Raw genomic sequence first — 27,750 nt, 5'->3', positions numbered from 1 at the left:
AAAAATTTAGGCAAGGTACAAGTTGGGAAGATACAAATATTTACAAAAAATATACAAATACAATATACAAAAAGGGATTAGTATTTATATATATATAAAAGAGCTAACAAATTAACAGCGGACAACTACCCCTAATGAAAAACGAACAAAAGATATACAGATAGGCAGTTCATAAAAGAAGAAATACAAATATCCAATAAGCATAACTTAAGATGTACACAACATTGCCAATCAAAGAAATTACTTGTATCTAAAGCATTATTCCATTATTGAAAAATAATGGTAATTTTTAAAGAACTGGCTTACAAGACTAGAAGTACATGTCACAAAAAATCATGATTAAGCTGGATGGTGAGATAATCGATTTTTTCTCCATTTCTACATTTTTCAAATATTTCTACAACACCCATGCATTATTTTGTAATAAGCTTTTCATTTTATTTACATACAAAACGATTGCCTGGAATTGGCAGTTCAGTATGAACCCAGGAGATACACTTGTAAAATAAAATATTGCTGATGTCACATTTCCATCTTTTAAAATTTTATTTTAAAGTAATCTCTACATCCAACAAGGGGCCCGAACTTAAAACCCCCAGATCAAGATCAAGAGTGATAATGCTCACAGTCACCGACTGAGCCAGGTAGGCACCCAGGTCATCCATCATGTTTTAACGACAGTTTTATTGTTCATTATCTAGGTTAAGCAGTTTCCCCCTTCCTACTGTTTTTTTTTTTTCCGCTTTACCTCCTATCGCAAAAAGCAGGGGAATAAAAAATAAAATACCTTTGACATTGGTTGGCATATCTGCTAAAAATTTTAGTATAGGAGGCTCTCCTATAATTGGCATATCTCCTTCTCTGCTCCTGCCTGCACCCGAGGTAGGGAACTCCACTGCACAGTGCATTGGCACTACATTCTTACAGAAAGCTTGGACAGTTAAGTACGATGCCGGTGTTCCCCTCTTATCACATAAGTCATGCGCTCAGTAACTATTATTGGGCACAGATGATACGTGCACAAGAGTAGTCTTCGGTATCCCCTTCTGGGGAGAGAAATCAGGAAGGACGTACTGGGAAAACAGACATAATGTCTTAAATTAAGAAAGCAGGTCTTCCCACAGAAACCCGGTTGCCAAACCCGAGCTCTGGCCCAGCTTCCCCTTCCAAGTCTCCTTGGCCTTCGCGTTCCCTTCTTTCAGGCACCAAGGGAACACGGCTCGAGCCCCGCCCCCGGCACGCCCCGAGCGACTGACGTCACCACGTGCGCCGTGCGCCGCGCCCCCTGTCAGAGGCAGCCATTGTTCAGTGGGTCGCGCTGGCTTTGCCGGGGCTGGGTTGGTCCTGCCCCCCTCTCCAAGTCCCGGCCCCTCCTTGAGGCTGGGAGAGGGGGCCAGTCCCCGGCTCTGAGCATTCTGCGGTCCTCGAGTGCAGGCCATCATGAGCAAACGGAAAGCGCCGCAGGAGACGCTCAACGGGGGAATCACCGACATGCTCACAGGTTAGCACCGGGCCGGGCGCTGCTGGCTTTCTTCTCCTTTCTTCCCACCTCATTGCCTTCCCTTGCTTCTCTCGCGTCCCCACAGCCCTGTGGATGGAGTCGGCCCCTTGCAGCGGGTAGTCTTCCGTGCGGATCTTCCTTCGGCGCCCATTGCTGGTGGCTGAATGTCAGTCCTGCTGGGGATTCCGTGTCACCGTTTGGGCTGTCTTTGGCCTGGCCCGTGTACAAGCGAGGGGGGGGGGGGGGGAGCGGTCAGTGTCCCTTAAGAAGCTGCTGAAAAACTCAGTTCTCGTTTGTTTACTCGCGGTTCTTGTTTACCCCAGCCTCTTGTTGCCTTTGCAGAACTCGCAAACTTTGAGAAGAACGTGAACCAGGCAATCCACAAGTACAATGCTTACAGGTGGGACGGTGCAGCATTCTCTGGTAGCATGCGTCCTGGGATGTGTGGCAGTTAACAGGGCTGAGGGGCCAGTGCATATTTGGACCATATGCACGAGGAGAAAAAAGCAAGAGCTGAGGGTATTGAGTCTGTGGTGGTACCTTACCGCAATATTTCTGCGATAATTTGGGCAGAACTCTGTAGGATCATTTCTGATGAGTTCCCAATTCTGATTGAAAATAGGTGTAGCTGATGTGTATTTTTCCCATCATCAGATATGAATTGCAGAAAATGCAGTTTGATTTTAAGCCATAATGAAAGATAGTGGATGAGGCCTGTGCTGTGAAATAGATGTAATTCAAAGAATCAGATCTCCATCCGGTTGGTATTTGGCTGAGCCTTGGATCTGGTCCTTGTCCATCTCACCAGGGCCCTTATGGTAGTCATTATTACCACATCCAGTCACTTGTGCCCCTTAGCCTACAAACATGTCCAAGTCCTTCAGCTCTTAAAAGCAAAAACAAAGCAATCTTAACTTCTCTCTGCCCTCTAGCTAGCTCCTGTCTCTTTCCTCCATTTTACAAACTTCTTGAATAATCCGTTTCTTGCCTGCATTTCCTCAGTCCTAGTCATTCATTATCTCATTGTGGTATAATTTCCATCCTGCCGTTCCTCTGAAAATGCACTCACCTGCATCTCACCTTATTGGACTCTCATTGGCATTCACCACTCGCTCATTCCATTCAAGTCTTATCCTTGAATTCCGTGATGGCACTCCTACCCATTCTTTCACCTCTTATATCTTCCTTTCAATGCTTGTAGTTCCTGGAAGTCTGCCCTTAGTCTTTTTTTCTATTTTCATAATTTCCTTGGCAATCTTACCATTCTTGGCTTTGGTTACTGGTTATGTCATTGACTCCAAATCTGTATCTCATTGGGCTTTTCTCAAGATTTTTAGGCCTCTATTACCTTTATCTTCATCCTTTCATAATTGAGCTCAACTCTCTCCTTCCCTTCCCATTCAGCATAATTAAAAATTGATTATGTGCCTTTCCTTATCTCTCTCGACTGCCTGTTTAAAGTAATTGTACTATCATCCACACATTTGATGGTCTAAAAATCAGAGAGATATTCAACCCTGTATTTTAAGTTCAGAGAGGAGGTGTTTAGTTTTGAAAGAGCCTATCAGGGGTAAGTGAAAGGAAGAACAGTCTAGAGAAAGGAAACAAAATGTGCCACGGCATTGAGGCATTGAGACTTGAAGGAGTATAACATTTTCCAGGAAGTCAATAATTCACTTTGCCTGAATGGGAAATAAGTCTGGAAAAGCAGGTGTTGCCTGCATGTACTTCCCTACCTTGATTATACATTTCTCGTGACTGTGGCCAAAGCATTCTTTTGAAAATAGTTACCTGATCCTGTCGTTCCTCCATATCAGATAACTAAACATTTCCTCTTTACCTTGATAAAGCCCAAATGCATCGTGGCATACAAAAAGCCTTTCATGCTTTAATGCTTCTTTCTTTCAGGCTCTGCCCCATAATACCAGTTGTCTGGAACTACTTGTCTTTACTGAAACAATTCCTTCAACAAACTGTCCTCAACCTACTTTTCTGGACTCATCATCAGTAATATGCTAATAGAGAAGTTGAAATCCAAATCTAAAGGTTTATATGTATTAGAATAGAGTGAAAAACCAAGGCGGCAAAGACTACCCAATATTTATGTTTTAGACTTAGATGTACTCTGACTTTTATCAGCATCGCTACTAAACTACATTTAGTATTGAAATTATAGACAGGATACCATTAGTGAGTTCCCGGGGTGTTCCCAGTGTGTCACCAAATTACTGAGCTGGATGTGTGTGGAGATGGGCAAGAATCACAGGTCAGTGCTTTCTGTGGAACGGAAATGAGAGCAATGAAGGAAAAGAACATAAGTATAAGGACACAGGGGAATGCAGTCGCAGTTTTAAGCCATGAATTTAAAAATAGCCATCCAAAGACGCCTGGGTAGCACAGTTGGTTGAGGGTCTGACTCTTGGTTTCTGTTAAGGTCCTGGTCTCAGAGTCATGGGATCAAGCCCTGCATAGAGCTCCAAGCTTGGAGGGGAGTCTGCTTAGGATTCTCTCTCGCCCACTGCCCCTCCCCAGGCTTGCATGCTCTCTCTCTGTTTCTTGCTCTCTCGCTCCTCTCTAAAATAAAGAAATAAATCTTTAAAAATAAATAAGTAAATAACCAGCCTTAAGCCAGTTTGGTATTTAGTAGTCCAAATACTACTAGGTGGCACATTTTTATGAGAGTTATGAACAATTTCTAAAAACTAGCTTAATCCCTAAAGGAAAGGCTACTGGTTTGTTAAATCTCCCTAGTTTTAAACATACAGGTAAAATTATGTTATCCTCAAATGTGAGAATTTTCAAGATACTTCTGAAAGTCATGCAGGTGGTCTGTCAGCTCCTCTGAGTTTTTTTAAGTTTGACACAGATGTAGAAAATTCGTTATTGTGATAAAAGTTGAAGACGCATGTTTGCTTGTGTGTATTCCAGTTTAAGAAAAATGAAGACCTCACTGGATTTCTAAATGGATTTCTTTTTTTTTTCTCTTTATAGAAAAGCAGCGTCTGTGATAGCAAAGTACCCACACAAAATAAAGAGTGGAGCAGAAGCTAAGAAATTGGTAAGTTTAGTGAGCAAGCTGATTGAAGAGCTCACACATGTACAAATTTGGTGGGTTCCGACAAAACTAAATTTGCCTCTCTGAAGCTGCCTTGACCCACACAGGCAGATTTCACTGCTCCTGTTTTTACTGGGAAGGGTATGGATTGAAATTTTGCTTTAAATCTGTGTAATTACAATTTTTTTTCTGTACCTTGCCATATATACATGTACTCACATTGAATTTGAGTGTTAGTCCTTAAGAACAGTATAGTGACAGAATTGTATTGGCATGTCTGGTCTCCAGCTATCTTTTTCTGATCCCCAGGTATTAGAATTTATGTGAGTTAATGAGAGTTTGTGTTCCCAAATAAATCTTACCTACTAATCACATAATTAAGCCCTTCTATATATTATTGCATTTAGCCCTCTTCTCTGTAATTTCCTTAAAGCCCTGTATGCTGTGTCATGGTATGTGTCACAGTCTCTAGAGGGTCACATGTCTTGGTAATTTACATTAGTATTGCTAAGAATATCCTAGGAAAGTCTTTACCTATTGATAAATTGTTCTTTTTCATCTAAATCTCACTAAAAGATTCTAAGTTCCTCAGATTTGTGGACCATATCTTACTTTTGTTAAAGATGTCAAACTGATGTGGCTTTTGATTAGTCTAGGTCCTGATAGTTGTCACCTTCTTCTGTTTTTCTTTACCCATTTGTGTTCACAAAAGTCCCCTAGAATTTAGGTATCAATATTTGATTGTCCTTAATTTTCTCATGAGAGCCTTCAGAGTATGAGCCCTAACTGTCCTTGTATTTTCAACTTTCAGGGTCATAAAATTACCATAAATCTTGCATATTTTATGATTGAGTGACAGATTATCCACATTAATTCTGTGTCACATCTTCATCTTCATCTAATCATACCCTGGTGTATAGGTTTTAAATTCTTTGTGCTATAAATAGTTCTCAACATCAGTATATCCTCCCCAAATAGACTAGCCAGGGAAGTTATAAATACATTGAATTTTAATTCTGAGTTTCTCTCTTGGTGAACTCACACATTGTTAGTCTCCAGAGCCATTTCTTCCATTCTGTTCCCCTTTTATCACTATTGAATTTCCTTTTTTATGTTAATTGCATGTAGCCTGCTCACTTATGAGAGTTAAACTTTTGACAAGTTCTGATGCACTTTATCCCAAATCTGAGCTTATGGTATATCCCTAAAAAGAACACAAAAATATCCAAAGTTCCTTTTGCATGAGACCAGACTTAATATGAAAATCTCATCATTATTCCTTTACACTATTACATTAAAAATTACTGACCTGCTTTTTGGCACATGCAAGTGCTTCTCAGTAATTCTAGAAATCTGATATTTCCAGAGTGAGTGTTTGTTTTTTAATCTTTAATGTTAGGTATAGAAAATAGCCTGGGCTTAAATTGCTTTGGTCAGTATGTATCTTCTGATACAGGAAATGGGAAACCTGAGCAGTTTCCATTTTCTAGTCTAGTCTACTTCCTAAGTCTTGTTCATTTCTGCCTGGTAATTGCTATTTTCAGAACTTGAATATGCATTCAGTAGTCTTGGAACACTTAAACATTAAATAAATCAAGAATATAGAAGGGTGAACTTAGGGCTAAGAGACAGTAGGACATGACTGGCACACATGTTGATGCATTTTAGCATTTAACTAAAGAGGACCAACACGGCCAAGAATGAACCCGAATGTAAACTTTGATGATATTTCAGTGTACGTTCATCAGTTACAACAAATGTAGCACTCTGGTGGGGGATGTTGATAATTGGCTAGGCTATGCATGTATGGGGGCTGTGGGCATATGGGAACTGTGTACTTTGTGATCAGTTTTGCTGTGAACCTATGACTACTCTAAAAAAGCCCTTATTTAAAGGGGAAATGTAAAAATAAAAAGGAAATAAAAAGGATCAAAAACATGAAAGAGTTCAACTTCACTAATCAGAGTTGCAAATTAAAACAAGGTGCTGTATGGTGCTATTAAACTATCAAATATAGTATACAGTATGGATAAAGATGCGGGAAAAGACATTCAGTTACTAATGATGGAAGTCTTGGCTATTTCCAGCTTTTCTGAAGGATAATTTGGCAGAATGTTGGCAAAATGTATATATCCTTTGTCCCAGTAATTCTATTTTGAGGAATTTATCTTGAGGAAACCAGTAGAGATACATGTATGCAAGGATTCATTAGTTCATAATTTTTGAGCACCTGTATGCCAGGTATTCATCCAGGTGCTGTGGGTAAAGCAGTAAAAACAGGATCTCTGCTCTCATAGGGCTTATATTCTAGAGCAATGTTGTCCATTACGGTAACCATGGGTGACATTTGGCCAGTGAGCTCTTGAAGTGTGGTTAATGGGACTGAGGAATGAATTTTTTTAATTTTAATAATGTAAACTTAAAATGTCACATGTGGCTGGTGGCTGTCATGTTTGTGCAGTTCTAGAACAGTGGTTCTCAAAGTGCTGTATCTAGACCAGCAGCAGCATCACCTGGGAACTTGTTAGAAATGCAGTCTGTTGGGGCATGTGGCTAACTCGTCAGTAGAGCTTGTGATTCTTGATTTCAGGGTCATAAATTCGAGCCCCACTCTGGGTGTAGAGTTTACTTTAAAAAAAAAAAAAAAGAAATGCAATCTATTAAGTCCGAAACTCTAGGGTGGGACTTGGCATTCTGTGTTTTAACGCATCCCCAAGGTGATGACAATGCAAAAGCTTAAGAACCTCTGCTCTAGAGAAAGTTCATGACATTGTTAGATCAGAATTTGTAAACTGTCTGGGGCACCTGGGTGGCACAGCGGTTAAGCGTCTGCCTTCGGCTCAGGGCGTGATCCCGGCGTTCTGGGATCGAGTCCCACATCAGGCTCTTCTGCTATGAGCCTGCTTCTTCCTCTCCCACTCCCCCTGCTTGTGTTCCCTCTCTCGCTGGCTGTCTCTATCTCTGTCGAATGAATAAATAAATAAAATCTTAAAAAAAAAAAAAAAAAAAAGAATTTGTAAACTGTCTGTCTCCTGCAGTAGGTTATTTATTAAGTAAATTATGATACAGTCATACAATAATATACCACACAGCCATTAAAGATACTGAAGTTGTATTTCTATACTGACATGGAAATTTGTTCATGATGTATTTTTTAAGTTAAAAAAAGTAGTTTACAAAGCAGAATGATTCTTTTTTTGTAAGAAAAATATGTATATACATATACACATATATACGTACATGCACATATAATTGCTTATGTATATAAGCAGAAAAGAAGTCAACGTAGCAGATGTTAGGTGATGAGGTTACAGTTTTCTTTAATTTTCAGGATGATGAAATTAAGTGATTTATATATTTTTCTTTATGCAACTCTATTTCTTCTAATTTTTCTACAGCAAAAATTAATTTTAAAAAAGTAAGTCATCTAGAATTGTTATATTGGGGCTTCTCTTTTGTCTTCATTTAAGGATTTTGTTGGGAGAATATGTATTTTCGCCAGGGTCAATTTTCTGTGTCCTTTGTTTTAAAACTGGTCATGTGACAGTCATTTTTTTTTCCATTTCCTATTTTTTACTTTATCTTTGAGGGATTTGGTAAGCATTATATTTATATGAGTTTTGTATTTTTAATTTTCTATTAGCCTGGAGTAGGAACAAAAATTGCTGAAAAGATTGATGAATTTTTAGCAACTGGAAAATTGCGTAAGCTGGAAAAGGTAAAATTTTAACTTGTTTGCTTATTTGATTAGAGTGTCTGCCTTTAAAACAACTATCACGTAGCATCATTGGAGGGTGACTGATGCTATTTACCTGGTGAGACTAGGAAGAAAAAGAGGAGTGGAGTTTATTGCTTTAAGTGTTATATTTTAAAATCTTTGAATATTGTTCCTGTAAAATATTCAGTTATTTTATGTGGCATTTTAGAGACTTTTAGCATCTGTGATAGAATTAGCTCCTTACATGCACTATCATTGAGAAGGTAGGTTATAAACTTTGATAAAACATTGGTGTGTATTAGAATTTCTATCCTTAAACTCTCCAAAGCATTTTTATGGTTTATTTCACCCTGATTGTAATTATACTACCTATGGTCTTTTATGAATAAGCCTTTTTAAAGTATAGGATAAGTTAGAGATGAGACATCTTCATCTACTTTGTTACTTATCTAAAACCATTGAGGTTTATCCAGACAAATGTAAATGGCTCTTCAGGTCTCTTAGCAGACTGGTGCATTTCCAGTAAGATCATTTGAGTCCTCAAAGCATTCCTAAATCATTATTAGACTTTTTTTTTCCCTTAAAGATTCGGCAGGATGACACGAGTTCATCTATCAATTTTCTGACTCGAGTTAGTGGCATTGGGTAAGAAGTATTTTCTAAACAGACACAGTAGTAAGCTTGGTTTTATTTTTTCTGTGAGCCAAAATAAGTATATGCTGTTTCTCTTCAGAACCTGTATCTTTTCATCCCTGTGTCTTGGAGCACATAGTTCACTCTTCCGTATCTTATGTGTCTGAGGCTGGTTCTTCCCGTGCCACCTCTACTTTGAAAGCCCGTCCAAGGCAAACGTTACCTCCTTCATAAAACCAGTTCGATTCCCCAGCCAGAAATAATCTCCTTCTAAACTCCACTAACACTTGCCACGTGCACATCTCGCTCCCTCCAGATTATGCCTCTTTTGCCTCTCTGAGCAGGATGTTTATCTTAAGCATTTAAGCTGTTTTTCCATAGCACCTAACAGAGTGCCTTATAAATTTGGAACAAGCACCCAGGCATTTTTAATGAAAGAATCTTTATCTTAAAATTTGAGTTAGCACCAAAGGGGGCTTCTTGGACACTTCTTGACAACATAAAGATTAACATTCAAACATTAAGGCCGTGGGGCACCTGGTGGGTTCAGTCAGTGGAGCATGTGACTCTTGATCTCGGGGTTGTGAGCTTGAGCCCCACGTTGGATGTAGAGATTACTTAAAAAAGAAAATCTTAAAAAAAAAAAAACCATTAAGGCTATAATGCTTTACTTAAGTCTCATCGTAATGGAATGAGGCATTCTTTTAGATATGTGATGATTGTTCATTTAAATGGCAACATTTTGATGAAAAGTATTCTAAAATGTATTAAATTCTTAAACTTAGTATACTGAAAATGAGCATGATTCCTTAGGTACTTAAGGCCATTCTAAATGTTAAGAAGTTGTTTTAGAGAGCCTCTGTGTTATTATCCTCTTTTTCCAGGAAAGAACACTGGATACAGAAAGTGGGATAACTGGCAGAGTCAGATTTAGAGCCCATTTTTGCTGACTCCCAGTTCAGTTTTACTTCTTAGGTGCCACATTGCCTTTCTGCTATTGATATCTGCTTCTGTACAAAGATTCTTTGCCATTAAAATTTCAGTTTAAATACTATTTCACAGGCCTTTCCTAGCTACCCGATCTAAAGCAGGACCCATCCACTCTGTCACATTACCCTATTTTAATTCATTTACCTGATACTTTTTGTCTGTTAATATATCTATTTATTTTCTCTCTCTACTCACTGAAATGTAATAGGTAAGACCAAGGCACTTATTTGTCTTATTCCTGCTGTATTTTCAGCACCTAGAAGAGTATCTGGCACATAACAGGCCCTCAGTTAATCTCATTTGAATGGATGAACTGCTTTCCTGTTTGTATGTCTATTTTATGAATAAAGTACATGTACATTATAACATCCAGCTGCTTAGATGTCTTTTTCATGTCTAGGTTCATGGTTGTCTTCCTAGATTGAGGCTTCAAGAATTCTTCTCTTCAGATAAAATCACCAAAATACCACATTTTAGCAGGTCTTGTTTAGCTCCATAGAAAAGACAATAATAATACTGAGTTTCATTCAATATACTGAGTTTCACTTAATACTGAGATAATGCTTTTCTTTCGTTGTAGTCCATCTGCTGCAAGGAAGTTTGTAGATGAAGGAATTAAAACATTAGAAGGTGAGTATATACAATAGGTCATCAGTTCCAAGTCAAACATGCTCCTGAAGGATGGTTAATGCTCTAGGAAACTAGAACCTGAAAAACCTTTTCTCAGCTAGTAAAAAGGAATGCTAAGATTTTCTTTTTAACTCTACAGTAGAGAATAGGTATAAAGTATAATTTTTATTCCTGTGTTAAACATTGTTTAGGTTTGTAACTTAGAAGAAAACCAGGAAGAGCAAGAAGTGGCTTCTTGGTTTAAAATGATTTCATTTGAGACTTTTAGATTTAAATTACCTTTGTTTCTCTAGTAAAATTTTGGACAGCAGAGTCCTACACATTCAGCCTAAAGGCCAAGTGATATATATTGAGAAAAATTCTGTAAGAGGCTTACAATATTTATTGAAGGAATTTTTGCTTTCAAAGAATTGATAAAAATAGAGTCTAAGTCAAGTAATTATAAAACATTTTCCTTAAACCTAAGATAGCAATCCTTTGACTGTAAGTTATTTCTTCATACTTTTAAGGGTATATACTATAGATGAAGATAGAACTAGAGATTTATTGCAGTATATCTGTGGCATTTGGGGTTTAATATTTGTGAATTCAACTATTTGTACCCAAATGGTTAAAGTGGACAGGTGCCAGGGACTGATCTGGGTCTGAATCCAGTCTCCACCACTTGGTTAGAATGGATGACCATGGTGCTTTGGTTTCTTAGCTACAAAATGCTATCATAATTTCTGCCTCATATGATTTAATGCAGTAATGTATGAAAAGCACTAGTGCACAGTGGTTGGTACCTACCTAAGTACTTATAAATAGTAACTGGCTCTTAAGAGGCATGATTAATTAGTAATACTACAAAGTCAAGAATTTGTGAGTCCTGTAACTGGAGAATGAACTGTACTGTATCTGTATCTCAGAGAGGGTTTGTGCTTTTCTACCTGTGGCATATTTGGTTTATCAGAGTGAAATATTGGTTAAAGGGGTCAAGAATTTGTTTCTCAACAAGTTACATCCCTTGGGAGTTTCAGAGAGCTGCTGTAATGGTTTTTACATTATTTCACAATTCACAGATACATAATATAATTATCAACATCTGTGTCCGTATATATAGCAAGCGCGTTATTTCCATTGCCTTTTCAGTGTTTCCTGCGTACAAGCAGCTATGAGAAATATTACGTGCTCCACGTGTCATGAAGATGCTTATTTCTCTCCATTTTATATCTCCAGGGAGAATTTATGTTTGTGAATATGTAAGAGTGACTGTATAGGGATTGATTTGGGAGCATACTTATCTCTGTCTCTTTGATAAGCCTTACTCCTGTGCAGTAAAGGAACGTCCAAGTGGAATTAAATAACTTCTGTTTATTTATTTTTAAAGATTTATTTATTTATGTATTTGAGAGAGAATGAGAGGTAGTGAGTGTACGCATATGGGGAGGGGCACCTGAAGAGGGAGAGAAGCAGACCCCCCACTGAGCACAGAGCCCCACGTGGGGTTTGATCTCACCACCCTGAGATCATGACCTGAGCTGAAATCAAGAGTTGCAGGCTTAACCGATTGAGCCGCCCAGGCATCCTTAAGTCACTTTTAGATTTAAGATATGATGTTATGATATGATAGTTTTTTAATTTGAATAATGAAAATAATACCTCTCCTTTCAACAGAATTTTAAGCACAGTGCCTGCACAAGTTATTACTCAATAGATACTAATTGAATGAAGGAGTGAATGAACAGCAAATGGGCAATATAAATACTTATTCAGAAAACATTAAAAAGTTGTGGTTGCTACTGCTATTACCGTAAGTTACAATGTAGGTTCTTATAAGGCTGCCTTTTACTAGAGTTAGTGAAGTGTGGTATGATCCTGGTATGTTTTATCTATGATTCTGTGTAACTATAATTGAAATTTTGATTCAGTAAGTAAAAATGATCATGAAATCAACTGTTAGATTTTACTACATTGATATCTAGTTCTTAATATCTGAATTTTTTTTTCTTTTTTTTCCTTTTTAAAGTCATTTCAGCATATTTTCCTTGGAGTTCCTTGTAAAAAGGATCACTAAATTTAGCGACTTTTTCCCACAAATGTTTAAATTAGCACCTCAACTTTATATGTCTTCTATACAGATCTCAGAAAAAATGAAGATAAGTTGAACCATCATCAGCGAATTGGGTTGAAGTAAGATAGCAAATTTTCTTTTCTTTTGACACTTGAGATGTAAAAGTAAAATTTCTTATAGCCATTCTTCCATACACCATAGTAATTCTTCAAATTTAACTAAACACAACCATTTCTCTATTCAGGAATGCTAAGATTTATTGCAGACTTTTGTAGAAAATATGCCTGTTTTCACACATTTTATTACCTTCTAGTTTGTTTTCTTGTTTTGAGTATTTCTCTCATTCTCTTGACTTCAGTGAAGAACTTCCTCTTAAAACCACAGAAGACTGAATACATAAGTCGGTCAGTGGGTGTTTATTTTGTGCTTAAACATCATAGAAAGCACTGCATTAGGTCTGGAATAAGGATATAAACAGGGTTAGTAAAGCTGTTAAGTTCAGAGTCTACCCCAGAAGCTAGGACGTGAACATGGAATGCTAAATTAAAAACAGAAAAAGAAAAAATCCCAAATAACAGTGTAGGGATAACTAGTAGGAATGTTGTATATCAGCATCTGTAATTATTTCGTGTGCTGAATACCATCTGGAACCCCTTTTCTAATTGATTTTTTCTAATGCATAGTACATAAACATGTATCTCCTGCCTTATATAGTCTTGTTGGCAGTTCAGTCCTGATGACCCCCTGAACTTTCCTGTTGATGCCTTACCATAATACCGTAAATTTACACTGCTCTTCCAAGACTTTGAGCCAGTAGGAGACCAGGATGTTCTCACTTCCCTTGCATTTACATAATAGAGAGCTTCTGAAGAACTTGGTTGTTGTGAGAATTAGTTTTGGCCAGCTGCTTTATCATTTTTAGTTGTTATTTCATGCTGAGATATTTTTGTAATAGCCTTATTGAAATAGAATGCATGTATCATATGATTCACCCATTTAAAGTGTACAGTTCAGTGGTTTTTAGTATATTCATAGAGCTGTGCAGTTGATTTTAGAACATTTTTGTTATATCCAAGAAAGAACCCATATCTGTTGGCCTTCACACCCCATTTCTCCCCAGCTGCCCTTCCATCCCTGTCTGCTTCTGACAACCACTAGTGTACTTTTTGTCAATACAGATTTACCTGTTCTGGACATTTCATATAAATGAAATCATACATATGTAATTATGTGACTGGCTTCTTTCACTTAGCTTAATGTTTTCTGGATAATGTTTTAAAATATAATTTTGCAGGATGTAAGAGCAATAAACTGTAACTCCTTGACTTGCCAGCAGGGAGCAGTCTAATTTGGAAACATACTAACATATTTATTTACTCTTGGTATATGAATGTGAATTTTGTTTAAAATAAGTTTAGCTGGAGTATCTGGAATATCGTAAAGGATGGCACTTAAAAATTTTGGTCTAAGTTAAGAAATAAACCTATCCCACCCCCCAATTTTACTGTTACCTTCTTACTGAACCTTAGTCTTGATTTTTGAATGATCTGCTGGTATAAGGACACCTGATATAGTAGGCAATTTACTTTTTAAGAAGATTTAAATTTCACAAAAATCTTTTGTCTACTTATTCTGTCTTTATAGATATTTTGAGGACTTTGAGAAAAGAATTCCTCGTGAAGAGATGTTACAAATGCAAGTAAGAGTGTGCTGAATTGTATTCTTTGATTAGAAATGAGAATGTCACTTGGTGAAAAGCCTTTTTTAGAATACTGACCTAATTTTTTTTCTATTAGGATATTGTACTAAATGAAGTTAAAAAAGTGGATTCTGAATACATTGCTACAGTCTGTGGCAGTTTCAGAAGAGGTAACATACTTCTTAATCTTAGGTTATTCATGCCTTGATGTTAAAATTGCCTAATGTATACCCAAAAAATGGATTAAAGAGATGTAATTTGTGTTACTTCATAGATTTACTAAAATCCAGTAGAGTATTAGCTAAGTTTGTTTGTTCATAGATGGGAATATTTATTAAAAATGAAAGGAAAGTCATCCTGATTTTATTATAGGATGATTTTTTATTTTTTTTAATTTTTTATTTATTTATTTTTTTAAAGATTTTATTTTTATTTTTGTGACAGAGATAGACAGCCAGTGAGAGAGGGAACACAGCAGGGGGAGTGGGAGAGGAAGAAGCAGGCTTCCAGCAGAGGAGCCCGATGTGGGACTCGATCCCGGAACGCCGGGATCACTCCCTGAGCCAAAGGCAGACGCTTAACGACTGCGCTACCCAGGCGCCCCATAGGATGATTTTATAATGACTAGTTTTAATAAATTTTATAGAATAATTTTATGTGTATTAAAATCCTGAGTGATTGTTTGGCTAGATGCTAGTGAAGCTGTGGGTGGGTAGTGGGGTGTTTTTTGTTTTTTTTTTAACTTTTTTTATTTTCTAAGTTTTCTATAATGGATCTAAAAATAATGTCACTGAAGCACTAGTTCCAAACCAATTCTCATAATAGCCAGGTCCTTCAGAAGATCTCCTTCTCTTACGTGAATGTGAGCTAAGTGAGAACCAAGAGAATCCTGGTTTCTTCCTGGCTCAAAATTTGGAAGGGTAACATAAATTTTAAAATATTAACTTTAAAAATTGGAATACAAAAATTTGATTTAAAAGTTCTGGAATAGATATCTGACTGAATCTCTGGCCACCTTTGGAGTTTTGCTTAGGCTGTAGGTGATAAACTATCACAAATTCTCAGGGTAGCTGTTGTGAGAATCTGGAGTTAGGGAGAGGAAAGTGTTAAATCCATAATTGCTGATAAGCAGAAAGAATACTGGACCGGGGCCTAAAGAACTGGGTCCTGAAACCAAACCTATTGTCACTGTAGATTGAAGTCTATCTCTCCACATCCTATTTTCCATATTTGCAAAATGAGAGGATTAAAGTTAGCCAGTTGTCAAGTCTTTCTCTGTATCAGAAATACCTAAAAAGTTTAAAAAAAAAATACGCATTGTTATACCCTGCTGTAAACCTACTAAATAAGAATCTTCTCAGGGTGGGGCCTCGGAATCTGATCGCAGACTTGGATACACATCAAGCCAAATGCATGCTCAGTTGAAGAAGACAGCCTTTCTGGATTTCCATATTTGTTTTATTTTTACTTTTTTATTATTGAGTAGGTTATATGGTTGCATGCTTTAATATAAAAAAGGTATACACTAAGAAGTCTACCTTCTACACTGTCCTAGTTCACTCTCTCCACTTCCTCCCAGCACTGTCCCGTGAATGACCACTTTCTTGTGTGTTCTTTCAGTGATTTTACATGTAAATATAAGTAAATGTGAATATACGTTGTTTCTTCCCATTTAATTTTTTATTTTTATCTATTTAAACAATTTTTATTATTGAGGTATTGACATACAGTGTTATATTAGTTACAGCTGTACAACATAGTGATGACAGTTCTGTACACTACACAGTGCTCACCACAATAAGTGTAGTTACCGTCTGTCAGGGTACAATGTTAATGTGATAATGACTGTGTTAACTGTAATGTACTTTTCATACCATGACTTACTTATTTTATGATGGGAAGTTTGTATTTCCTAATCCCTTTCACCTATTTTATCCATTCCCCACTTACCCCCACCTCTGGCAACTACTAGTTCTCTGTACTTGTAAGTCTGTTTCTGTTTGTTTACATTTGTTTTGTTTTTAGGTTCCACAAATAAGTGAATCATATGGTATTTGTGTTTCTCTATCAGACTTGTTCCACTTAGCATAATACCCTTTAGGTCCCCCCATGTTGTCACAAATGACAAGATCTCATTCTTTTTTATGGCTGAGTAATATTCCATTGTATATCTGTACCACATCTTCTTTATCCAGTGAATATACATTCTTGGTGTTCTCTTCCTCTTTCTTTCACAAAAGTAACAATATATACACAGTACTGTACCTTACTTCTTTCACTTAAAAATGTGTCTTGGAGATCTTTCCATATCAGTATATAGAGAGCATCCTTATTCTTTTTCATAACATTTGGTTATGTCAATGTTCCATACTTTATTTATCTGTTCCTTTGTAAATAGATTCTTGGATTGTTTTCCTTTTTTTGCTAAAGTAATTGTTTTGCTTTTTAAATGGACAGAGTAATACATTTTTGGTGGTAGGTGGATGATAAAAGACACTTAACTTTTAGGAGAAAGAAATGAAAAGAAGACAAAATTTTCTTTCTTAAAGTAGCTTCCATGAACGTACTGGGATCAGCACACATTGAATCTAGTCCTCTTTATGTTTGAATACCTGGTTAGCCATTATTGATGTTTAAAATGGTGGTCCAGAGACACTGCCATGTCTTCGTTGACCAAAAATATGTTTTACATATATGTAAGTGATGAATCACTCAATTCTACTCCTGAAACTAAAGCTACACTGTATGTTAACTAACTTGAATTTAAATGAAGTCTTGGAAGAAAAAAATATGTTTTACATATATTGTATTTATAAAAATACAAAGAAAGGAAATAGTATTATTTTATGCCAACTGTGTGGCCTGCCCTATTCTAGATGCTTTTACGTATGTTCTTAGTTGCACAATGGCCTGTAGTTTTTAGTAGTTTATAGACAGAGAAACTGAGGTCTAGAGGAATATACAGTCCTCATTTCCAATATTGAAAAAAAAAGTTTAAGTGAAAAAAATCCACTTAAATGGAGATAAAACTTCATAGTATTATAATAAAAGGAAGTATAAACAATTTTATATAATCTTCCTAAAGTTATGTGATTGTAGAGTGGGGATCAAAACAAAAATCTAAGTCATTGTAAAATGCTATGTTCTTTTTTTTTTTTTTTTAAGATTTTACATATTTATTTGAGATAGAGCATGAGTGGGCAGAGGGGCAGAAGGAGAGGGAGAAGCAGACTCCCGGATGAGCAGGGAACCTGAGGTGGGGCTCCATTCTAGGACCCTGAGATCATGACCTGAGCCGAAAGCACACACTTAACTGACTGAGCCACCCAGGTGCCCCTCAAATGCTATATTCTTATCCATGGTACCGTAATAGTAATTTTTACTAGCATTCATAAAATGAATTCAGTCATAAGAATTGAAATGGATTTTCTCCTTATTCTTCACAGGGTTAAGACATATTGTTTAATTTGAGGTTTTCAGATATATAGTGTTAATAGGTGTAATTTAAAGCTTTTTTTTAGATGGGGGTTTACCCTTTTTAATTGTTTTGAACTTATATTTTTAGCTTTTTAAGAAAATTCAAGTATAATTAACATAGTTAGTTTCAGGTGTACAATATAATGATACAACGATTCTCTGCACTGCTCAGTGTTCATCATGATAGTATACTCTTAATTCCCTTCACCCATCTCACCCATCCCCACCTATCCACGTCCTCTCTGGCAACCACCAGTCTGCTCTCATATATAGAGTCTGTTTTTTTTTTCTTTGTCTGTTTTATTTCTTAAATTCCACATAAGAGTGAAATCATATGGTATTTGTCTTTCTGTGACTGACTTACTTCACTTAGCATAATACACTCTACATCCATCCATGTTGTTGCAAATGGCAAGATTCATTCTTTTTTTAAGGCTGAATAATATTCTATTGTGTATAGATATATACCACATCTTCTTTATCCATTCATCTGTCAATGGACACTTGGTCATCTATTGATGGAACTTGTTTGCTTCTGTATCTTGGCTATTATAAATAATGTTGCAATAAACATAAGAGTCCATGTATCTTTTTGAATTAGTGTTTTTATTTTCTTTGGGTAAATACCTAGTAGTGGAATTCCTGGATCATATGGTAGTTCTATTTTTAATTTTGGGGGGAATCTCCATACTGTTTTCCAGAGTGGCTGCACCAGTTTGCATTCCTACCAACAGTGCAAGAGGGTTCCCCTTTCTCCACAAGCTCTTCACCAACACCTGTTGTTACTAGTGTTGTTGATGTTAGTTATTCTGACAGGTGTGAGGTGGTATCTTGTTGTGGTTTTGATTTGCATTTCCGTGATGATGAGCATCTTTTCATGAGTCTTTTGGCCATCTGAATATCTTCTTTGCAAGAATGTTGTTTTTAAATGTTTTTATTCATTATTGAGTAATTATTTAGGTGCATTTTTAATACATTTAGCCAGTTGTGTATAATGCATATCTAATCCCAATTACTGTTGTTGTCCCAGATTCATCTCTTCACATCCGTATACCTGAATAGTTGAACAGAAAATAGAAATCTTGTAACTAATTCTGAATATGAAGTGCAGTGAAAAAGAAAGTTAGGCTATAAGAAGTAAGGCTCCTCCATGTGACATCACTTTGGTTCTCTTTGCCTAATTGATAGATTTGTATGGAAAATTCCATACATATTTTTTATGATCATAGGTGCAGAGTCCAGTGGAGACATGGATGTTCTTCTGACCCATCCAAGCTTTACCTCTGAATCAACCAAACAGGTACCACAGAATTTATAATCATATGTGCTAAGTGTTACACAACAGTGAATATCATTTTCTAAATGGTGGTTGGGTATTTCAGAATGAATTTTTGTTTTAATCTTTCTGAAAAGTCATTTTAAGTGCATTTTACTGACTGAATTCTGTGAAAGGCAAAGTAAGTGGTTGAAAGGGATACACAGTGGTGTTCCACAAGGGATGGAGGGGGTAGTCTGATTTTGGGGGAAAAAATGAAATTTAGTAAAACATTTCCAGAATTATTTATTGTCTTTCATGGATATTTTAGAAATATCCAGTAAATATTCAGGTTTTCATTTAGGGAATATTTTTCTATTAAACAACATTATATTAAGAAACTATTCCTATTAGAAAACCCATGAAGGCAAAACATTTTTGATTTTGGAATTTATATATTTTAAAGATGAAGCAGCTAACTTTTTGATTTAATGAAACAGATAAACACAGATGATGTCTGTTTGGGGGTATCATGGTTTTGGTGAAGAATGATGGTTCCTAAAAATATGTTTTATTTGATAAATGAATTTTGTGTTAGAAGAAAAAAGTACTTAGAACAGAGGAAAACTAGGAATTTCTCCATAGATAATCAGAAAACTCATGTTAAAAATGTTTTCTTGCTATAAAAGAGTAATTTGTTCTTTTTCTTATTTCCTATTTATGTTTCCACAGCCAAAGCTGTTACATCGTGTTGTGGAACAGTTACAGAAGGTCCATTTTATTACGGATACTCTGTCAAAAGGTGACACAAAATTCATGGTAAGTACTCATTTGAATTAACATTTCTGAAAAAAAACCTTGGAAACTGTTCAGTACCCATTCTGTGACCCCACTGCATCTTAGTATTACAGTCAATAAATAGGATATCCGTGAGAATATAATTAACAGGATGCTAATCTCGGAATATTTTAGCAAAGAATTTTGTTTTAAATTCCCCACTTGTAAATTAATCTGTGCCACTGGAATACATAATTAGGCATAATCTACTCTTTAAAATTTCTATAAATGACTTTGACACGCCATAAGTTTTTCCTTAAAATAGCAAATGTTCTCATATTCTCTGACTCAGAATTGTTCAGTACGTGAGATTCAAATTGTCTGAAGAATATTAATCTGTTACAACACCAAAGAAAATAAATCAGGGTATGTGCTACAAACAAGTTCTGTGGCATGATAAGGAGCAGAGTTAATAGAGGGGGGCACTTGCAGAGATTTTCACAGTGACACCCGTCATGTTCAACTGTTAAAATCCTGTAATCTTCCTAGGGAATTAAGCTTTGAAGATGCAAGACAAGTGGCAAATGAATTAAAAAGAGGTTAATAAATGTCCCTGCATAAAAACCGACAGGAAGGCAAATAGAAATCTAGGACTAAGGTAATAAAGAGTTACCTTTATTCTACTGCTCACTTAAATTCGTACTTTGAATCCCCTTTTCCCCAAGTTATGTGCCTGAGATGGAAAGACACTGTGCTTTTCGGGAACAGACATGCTAATATTAGTGAGAGTCTTACCGCATAGATTTGGCAGTGGTTTTAGCTAAAAGTAGAAGATGGTTGACACAGGTGAGTGAAATAGCCTGTCATTCAGAAAGTAGCATGGTGCCTGCCAGGGGCCTATGGGGAAGCGGCCGAGGGAGTTACTGTGTAACAGATCCAGAGTTTCAGTTGGGGAAGATGAAAAGGTCTGGAGGGGGATAGTGGTGGTAGTTGTACCACAGTGTGAATATACTTAATGCTGTAGAACTGCACACTTAAAAATGGTTAAAATGGCAAACTTTATGTTGTGTGTATTTAATCAGACACGCATAAAATCATGTCATTAAATTCAATATGGTGATTTTAACGGGCTATGAAACTGTATTGCCAAAGTTGGCTACATTTTGTAATGTTTTCAAAAGAACTTTGGGAAAGGTAAAAATAAAAATTCTTGTCAGTCTTTGGGAATCAAACCTATGAGCTGTTCTCTCAAATCTATCAGATTTGGAGCTTTTACTCTACACCCAGAGATAGAAACACATGAGATTGTTGTTGTCGTTGTTGTTGTTGTTGTTGTTGTTTTTAAATTTTAAAGATTTTTTAAAAAAAATTTATATATTTGACAGAGAGCACAGCAGGGGGAGCGTCAGGCAGAGGGAGAGGGAGAAGCAGGGAGCCTGATGCAGGCTCGATGCCAGCACCCTGGGATCATGACCTGAGCCGAAGGCAGAAGCTTAACTGACTGAGCCACCTAGTCGCCCCTAGACACATGAGATGTTATTCAAAATAGGGTTTATATATGTTCTAGGAAATCCCTTTTAAATCGAGATTGATTTTAATTCACTCAAAATGAATGTGCACAAATCTTACATTTAAAGAACACTCAGATAAAATCCTAAAAATAACATGTGCTAGACAAGTTGAAATTTTTTTTTTCATTGTTGGGAAAGTGTCCTGGTGTGCCTGGGCATGTTCTAGGGACCCCTTCTGGCCTGTCTACCTCCAATAGTCATCTCTGTGAAAGGCCCTAGGACTTGCTACTGGGGAAGCCCACCAGCTCTTCTCAGAGTCAGCGACCAGGAGGGTGTTTATGCGATGCAGTAGTAAAAGCATTTATTTTGCGGTTTGAATAGTATTGTGCTGTGCTCAAGGAGAGATCCAGAGGAAACACCAGCGGAGGCTAGTAATCCAGCTAGCAAGAGTACAAAGAGACATTACAAGCTGGTGGGCTGGGTATAAGCTGAGACGGAAAGGTGGGCAGCCACAGGAATGTGAACGTAAAGAGTTGCTGGCAGTGGTGGAATTGGGTTACCCCAGTAGCTGCTCAGTCGTAGCAGAGCAGACCTTTGTCTCGCAGCCAAATTCCAGTGACTGCTGCAAACCAGGCTGCTTCAGACCTTACTATGTATGTGATACTTGAAAGACCAAGGCCACTCACCAATCCTAGGACAGGGCTGGACTTGTGGAAACCTTTGCTCCATCTGGCCTTCCCAATCTGTCGGTCATATTCCTAGCAGCACATAGACAGCTATTGCCAGAAAGAGAATCCCTCACATCTATTTCCGGAAGAAAACAGGTTAAAAAAATAAGAAAGCAGGTTTTTTGTTTGTTTTTAAAGTAGAGAAGACCCAGTTGACAATTAGAGCAAGAAGCTAAGGCCTTTATGTTGTGACATAGGACTCCATCTTAGTGGAGGGATGGTTTGTGTATAAACTTCGGATACTGTACATGTGGCTCATATATTCTCTGAAGCTTAAAAAATGCCATGCTTGAGCCTGCTGTTATGACATTTATAATTAGGATATGTTAGGATGAGAAACAGACCAGATTAGCTCTAAAATCAATTTATTGTAGAGGCAGTAAGAGGTGATTTATATCTAGTTGCAAAGGAAAGGGTGTGTGTTGCTATGTTGCATTGTGGAGGAATAGACTTGGACATGGAAGCTCTCAAGTCTTATTCTGGCTCCGTTATTAATTCATTGTATGACGTTAGGCAAGTTGCTTTACTTCTGTAAGGCCTTAATATTTTCATATATAAAATGATACACTTCGTCTGTGTCAAAGGACTATTATGCAGATCAAATTAAGTAATATACATGGAAACTCTGAAGGGTTTGTACATGTATCTTCACATGAATGGATCTTCAAAGAATTATACAGTGCTATCCTAATATAATATGATATAATATAATGTAGATATAATAGTTGTTTGGAAATAGATCCGTGAAAGTGACCTGGTAAGGAGTAAATTGGGAAACAAAAGAGGGACAGAAAGTGAGGTAGATTGGTGATGTGAAAGAACAAGACAGGGAGAATGAGCGCCAGTAGGATGAGAAGGTGTGTTCGGCCAGTTTAACAACTACGTATTAAGCATCTCTTACATCCCCGGCACTGTTCTAAGAGCTTGGGATGTACCAGTGAATTTCAGTTGAATTTATATTTGTGGGGTGTGAGAAGGGGCTGATAGTTAACAATGAACATAATAAATAGGTAAATTACATGTTAGGTTAAGATAACAAGTACTATTTTTATTTTTTAATTTTATTTATTTATTTGTCAGAGAGAGAGAGGGGGCACAAGCAGGGGGAGTGGCAGGCAGAGGGAAAAGCAGGCTCCTCCCTGAGCAGGGAGCCTGATGTGGGACTCAATCCCAGGACCCAGGGATCATGACCTGAGCCCAAGGCAGATGCTTAGCCAACTGAGCCACCCAGGCGTCCCAAGATAACAAGTACTATTTTTAAAAAAGGAAGAACAGGGTATGGGGAGATGCATGTGCAGTAAACCCATTGAATAAGATGGTCAGAAGCAGCCTGTTTTAGGGGAGGAGCCTTGGGGAAGGACTTGAGGTAAAGGACTTAGCCAGTCAGAGAGCGTGGCAGGAGTCAGAGCAGTGCCAAGGGGGGATGAGCATTAGCAGAGACATCCAAAGAAGTTGGGATCTCTGTTTTTGAAAGGAAATTGGCCGCAAAATGAATTCAGCTTACAAGGTGGAGTAAACCTGGGCTCCTGGCTGTTTCGTTCCGTGGAAGGTGGGACTCTTGATCTCGGAGTTTTGAGTTTGAACCCCGTGTTAGGCGTAGAGATTACAAAACACAGAAACATCAGAGTGGAATAAACTGTTCTCGTTCCATATCCACTTGATTTCAAAACCCCTTGTTGCTGTAACCACTGACAGCTGTTTAAAACATGACCATTCCATGTGTTTTTTAAGTACTCTTCAGAGTGTGAACTCCTTTAAACTACTGGTCACCAAACCTTAGGAGAGCCAGGTTAATGTTCCAGATCTCCTTCTAAAGCCATGATTTTTAGGTAATTGAGTTATTTTTCCTGTGAATAAAATAGCATTTGGAAGGAAAAAAAATTTCCTCTGCATTTAGATGCATGTTTGCTTTATATATGATGAGTACCATTCAGATTTTAGCATTTTGTGCAAGTTTGGCCCCGGGATGATTTTCTGTGAAATATCTACACTACAGTAAGGATTCAAGGGACGACAGAAGACACCTTGATGACCCTGAGGCGATGAAAGAGGCTTTATTTCAGGAGCTCAGCATGAGGCTACCTGATTGAAATGCCAAACAAAACTAATCCGCTCAAACTAATAAAGAGTTTACAGTAATACAGAGAAACTCTTTGACATTAACACTTAAGAAAAAGTGCAGGAAATAAAATGAGCCTTTAGGAAAGGAACAAAGCCATTAGACAAAATCCTATTACTGATGTGACAGGCAAGAGATCATTGCCTGTGGCACTCAAACATCCATATCCGCAAGGTAATACCTCGTAGTAATTCCAGATGGAAAGCATTTCTGATCCATTTGAAGGTTGAGTTGGAACTTGTTAATGCCTAAGAAGGTAGGTTTCATATTTTGAAGATAAAGCACGTTTCATTTAATCTTTCAGCCATAGCAACAGTAAAGAAAATACCCATTTTTGATTTTAGATTTTAATTTTTCTATGTTGCTAAGTGAAAAAGCTTTTAGTGACATGTGTACTAAGTCGACTGTTCTTTAGGACCAGAGGCCTGTCACGTGTGTACTTTTCTTTGTGGCATTTGAAACTTTTAATTTGAAATTTCTGATGTTTGTGGCTCTTCTTATGTATTTATGGGTTGCTCCCCAGTCCAGAATTTTGGCCCATTTTTCTAGAAAAGGAAAAGATTACTAAACAGACCTAAATAACTTGTTTGAAAACTGTAGAATTCTAATGAAAACTCACCTGTCGAGAAGAAAGAAAATGATCCTCTAATTTTCTTACCTTTTAAAATTTTATTTTTCATCTCTCTGCCTTTTCCCATTTCTGGGGGATTTCCTCAATTTTACACTCTTCTACTTCTGCCATCGTATTTTAAAGTTTGACTTAAACCTTTTCCTTAAGGGTTTTGTTTCTGTAGCGTTCTGCCCTTACTTCATTCATGGAATATTTCCTGAGAATATTACCGACAGCTCTTCTGATGTTCTTGTCCCTCAGTCATGGTTGTTTCTTCCAGATTGCTTTTCTGTTTGCTTTGGTCTGTGTCTTTCATGTTTGGTGCTTTCCCTGATTAGCTTTGGTTCAGAATCACACAAAGGCCAAATCCTCATAACTAGAATCCTTGCCTGCTGTTTCCTGTAGGTCTTTAATTACCACCAAGTGTAAGAGGAAGGTGGCGACAATATATGGCGCATAGAAAAGCCGCTAAGTTAGAAGTGCTCAGGATTCTAAAACTGCTTGCATTTAAAGCAAAAACCTCACATTTAACAACATTCAATTAAAGTTAAGCCTGAAGTTTAAAAACGTCTTTAAGCATTCTTTGAAATATCCATTTTAGGGTGTTTGCCAGCTTCCCAGTAAAAATGATGAAAAGGAGTATCCACACAGGAGAATTGATATAAGGTATTACTCAAAATTTGTTGCTGACCTATTAATTTTTCCCTTTTCTCTTTCCTTTGTCCTCTGTGTATCTTGGAATTCACATAAATGTCTAGAACCCCCTTTCATTCTGAAATGCTGTATGTTTGTGGTATAGACACCGCTTAGCCTGGAAATATGCAAAGAGTAATTCCTACAGAATCTCATCTATTTTCTCTAGATTTGCATCTCATTATGATGCCTTCCACAGCTCAAAAGTAGCTTCCTGCCTGGGGAAAGTCAGTTGTTATACGTGACACTGCGCGTTCCGTTCCTGCACACCTCTTGCAGAGCGTAGTTTGCTGAAACCTAGACTGACTGCAAGCTTGGAGTAATCGCAACAGTCTACCTAATGATAGTCTCCTCCTTAGGTTGTTAGACTGCATAGACTTATTTTAGGTGTGTTGTGCCTTATTGATTATATAAGAGTCCTATTATTGCCAAATTTGAAATGTGTGGTGAAAGATTTATTTATGTATCTATTTATTTTAGGTTGATACCCAAGGATCAGTATTACTGTGGTGTTCTCTATTTCACCGGGAGTGATATTTTCAATAAGAATATGAGAGCTCATGCCCTAGAAAAGGGCTTCACAATCAATGAGTACACAATCCGTCCCTTGGGAGTCACTGGTGGGTATTTGTGTCTGCATTAGAGATAATCCTGGTCATCTGGAGAGAAAGTTATTTTCAAAGCTGCTTTGGTTTAGCAGCTTTAGTTTCTCTCAAAAGCCTTTAAGTAATTATGCCAGTTAATTGTAGTTTCTTTGTACTGTGAGTCCCTCAGGCAACAAAAGGGTCTTTAAATCCATAGGTGCTCTCAAGCTCTCAGTGGGAAGCCTTGCTGACAAGAGTTATTTCTAGCTCTATTAGACCGAATTAATGATGGTCAGTAAAAAATCTTATTGATCTAAAGTGGTTTTTGTTTGGTTTTCATGTATCTCCAAGACTTCGGAGGAATCTAGGTATCATTGCTTTTAGTGCCAGGACAAACCTGGTAGCTCTGGCCACGTGCCTTCTAAAGTTTAAAGAGTTGGGGCACCTCACTGGCTCAGTTGGTAGAGCATGTGACTCTTGATCTTGGGGTCGTGAGTTCAAGCCCCACTTTGGGCATAGAGCTTACTTAAAAATTTTTTTTAAAATAAAAAAAGTTTAAAGAGTAAGAATTGCTTAATCTATGCTTGTTAACCTTTCACGGTGTACTATGTGGTATATTATATTCTCTACCAGGAAAATGAAGATTTTGTCATTTTGTCCTGAAAGTATAAAATAGGGCTTTCCTCCCTGGTAGATGAGGGCAGTGGTTCTCACATGTAAATGTGTGTACGTGCCACATGGGGACCTCATTAAATGCAGATTCTAATGGTGGGGGGCAAGACTCTGCATTTCTAGTAAGTTTCCAGGTGATGCCCATACTGCTAGTCTGGGGGCCACATTTTGAGTTGCAAAGGAAACTAGAGTATTTCATATGATCCACGGTGGCTACCGTGGAGGTCCAGCAGAGAGGAAGGTCGTGGATTAGGATCACTTTAACGGCCCTAGTTGGGATACTCAGGCTCCTGTCGTAGCACTGGTAACATATGCGACAAAGCTCAAACGCAAGCCCAGGTGGGGGGAGGGGGAGGGCGAGGCCAATATCATGTTTTAGTGGCTTGGTTACTGTTTTCTCTTCCTTCTGAAAGTGACTCCCAAACAACTGTCGTCCCTAAACCCTCATAACTAAATTCCAAAACCAGTTTGTAAGTAAGTTTTTTTCTCTCTGTACTTGCAGGAGTCGCTGGAGAGCCTCTGCCGGTGGATAGTGAGAAAGACATCTTTGACTATATCCAGTGGAAATACCGAGAACCCAAGGACCGGAGTGAATGAAGCCCGTTCTTCTCAGGCCAGCTCAGCTCAGCAGGAGTCTTAATTTATTTCTTAACCTTTGCTATGTACGGGTCTTTGGTGTTTTTAAATGATTGTTTCTTCTTCACGCTTTAGCTTGCATTGTAGCCAATAAAGCCTCTCATACTATTATCAGATGTGCTTGTTCTTATTTTATTAGCAAATAAGTTTATTAGCAAATAACATATCATGTATACTCACGATCACACTTTACTAAGGGTTTAGTGGAGAGAAGAGATGAGATGTTAGCAATGTTCAGTGGGCATTTTTATTTTCTCATTTTCTGCCCTTCTGCTGTAAACCACATTACCCTACTACCTTTCCTCCCATTTATTAATTACAGATTAGTCAGAGACACTCAGAGACTGGGCACTGGAGGATGATTCAATATTCTTTAGAAATCAGGGACCTTCATAAATTTAATTTTTTT

The 27,750-nt window shown here is 37.4% G+C and overlaps 1 protein-coding gene across 1 annotated transcript; it reads left to right on the top strand.

Annotated features, from left to right (window-relative positions):
* Nucleotides 1-1,304: 1,304 nt before the first annotated feature.
* On the top strand, nt 1,305-27,457 carry POLB (DNA polymerase beta). The gene is made up of 14 exons (XM_034647557.1): nt 1,305-1,501; nt 1,844-1,901; nt 4,493-4,559; nt 8,200-8,274; nt 8,861-8,919; nt 10,478-10,527; nt 12,648-12,699; nt 14,225-14,279; nt 14,377-14,449; nt 18,986-19,056; nt 19,744-19,830; nt 25,358-25,422; nt 25,930-26,069; nt 27,208-27,457. The coding sequence occupies exons 1-14, from the start codon at nt 1,441-1,443 to the stop codon at nt 27,300-27,302; spliced, it is 1,008 nt and encodes a 335-aa protein (XP_034503448.1). The 5' UTR covers nt 1,305-1,440; the 3' UTR covers nt 27,303-27,457.
* Nucleotides 27,458-27,750: the final 293 nt, after the last annotated feature.

This window comes from Ailuropoda melanoleuca, chromosome 18, assembly GCF_002007445.2.
Source record: "Ailuropoda melanoleuca isolate Jingjing chromosome 18, ASM200744v2, whole genome shotgun sequence".
Taxonomy (NCBI): domain Eukaryota; kingdom Metazoa; phylum Chordata; class Mammalia; order Carnivora; family Ursidae; genus Ailuropoda; species Ailuropoda melanoleuca.
The sequence above is the reverse complement of the archived record's forward strand: the minus strand, read 5'-3'. Positions and strand labels throughout refer to the sequence as shown.

What these genes read in the sequence shown, in the direction of transcription:
- POLB (XM_034647557.1), top strand. Translation starts at nt 1,441, where the DNA reads ATGAGCAAACGGAAAGCGCCGCAGGAGACGCTCAACGGGGGAATCACC. An exon ending in AATCACCGACATGCTCACAG is followed by an intron (nt 1,502 to 1,843) that starts GTTAGCACCGGG and finishes TTGCCTTTGCAG; the next exon opens with AACTCGCAAACTTTGAGAAG. An exon ending in AGGAATTAAAACATTAGAAG is followed by an intron (nt 10,528 to 12,647) that starts GTGAGTATATAC and finishes TCTTCTATACAG; the next exon opens with ATCTCAGAAAAAATGAAGAT.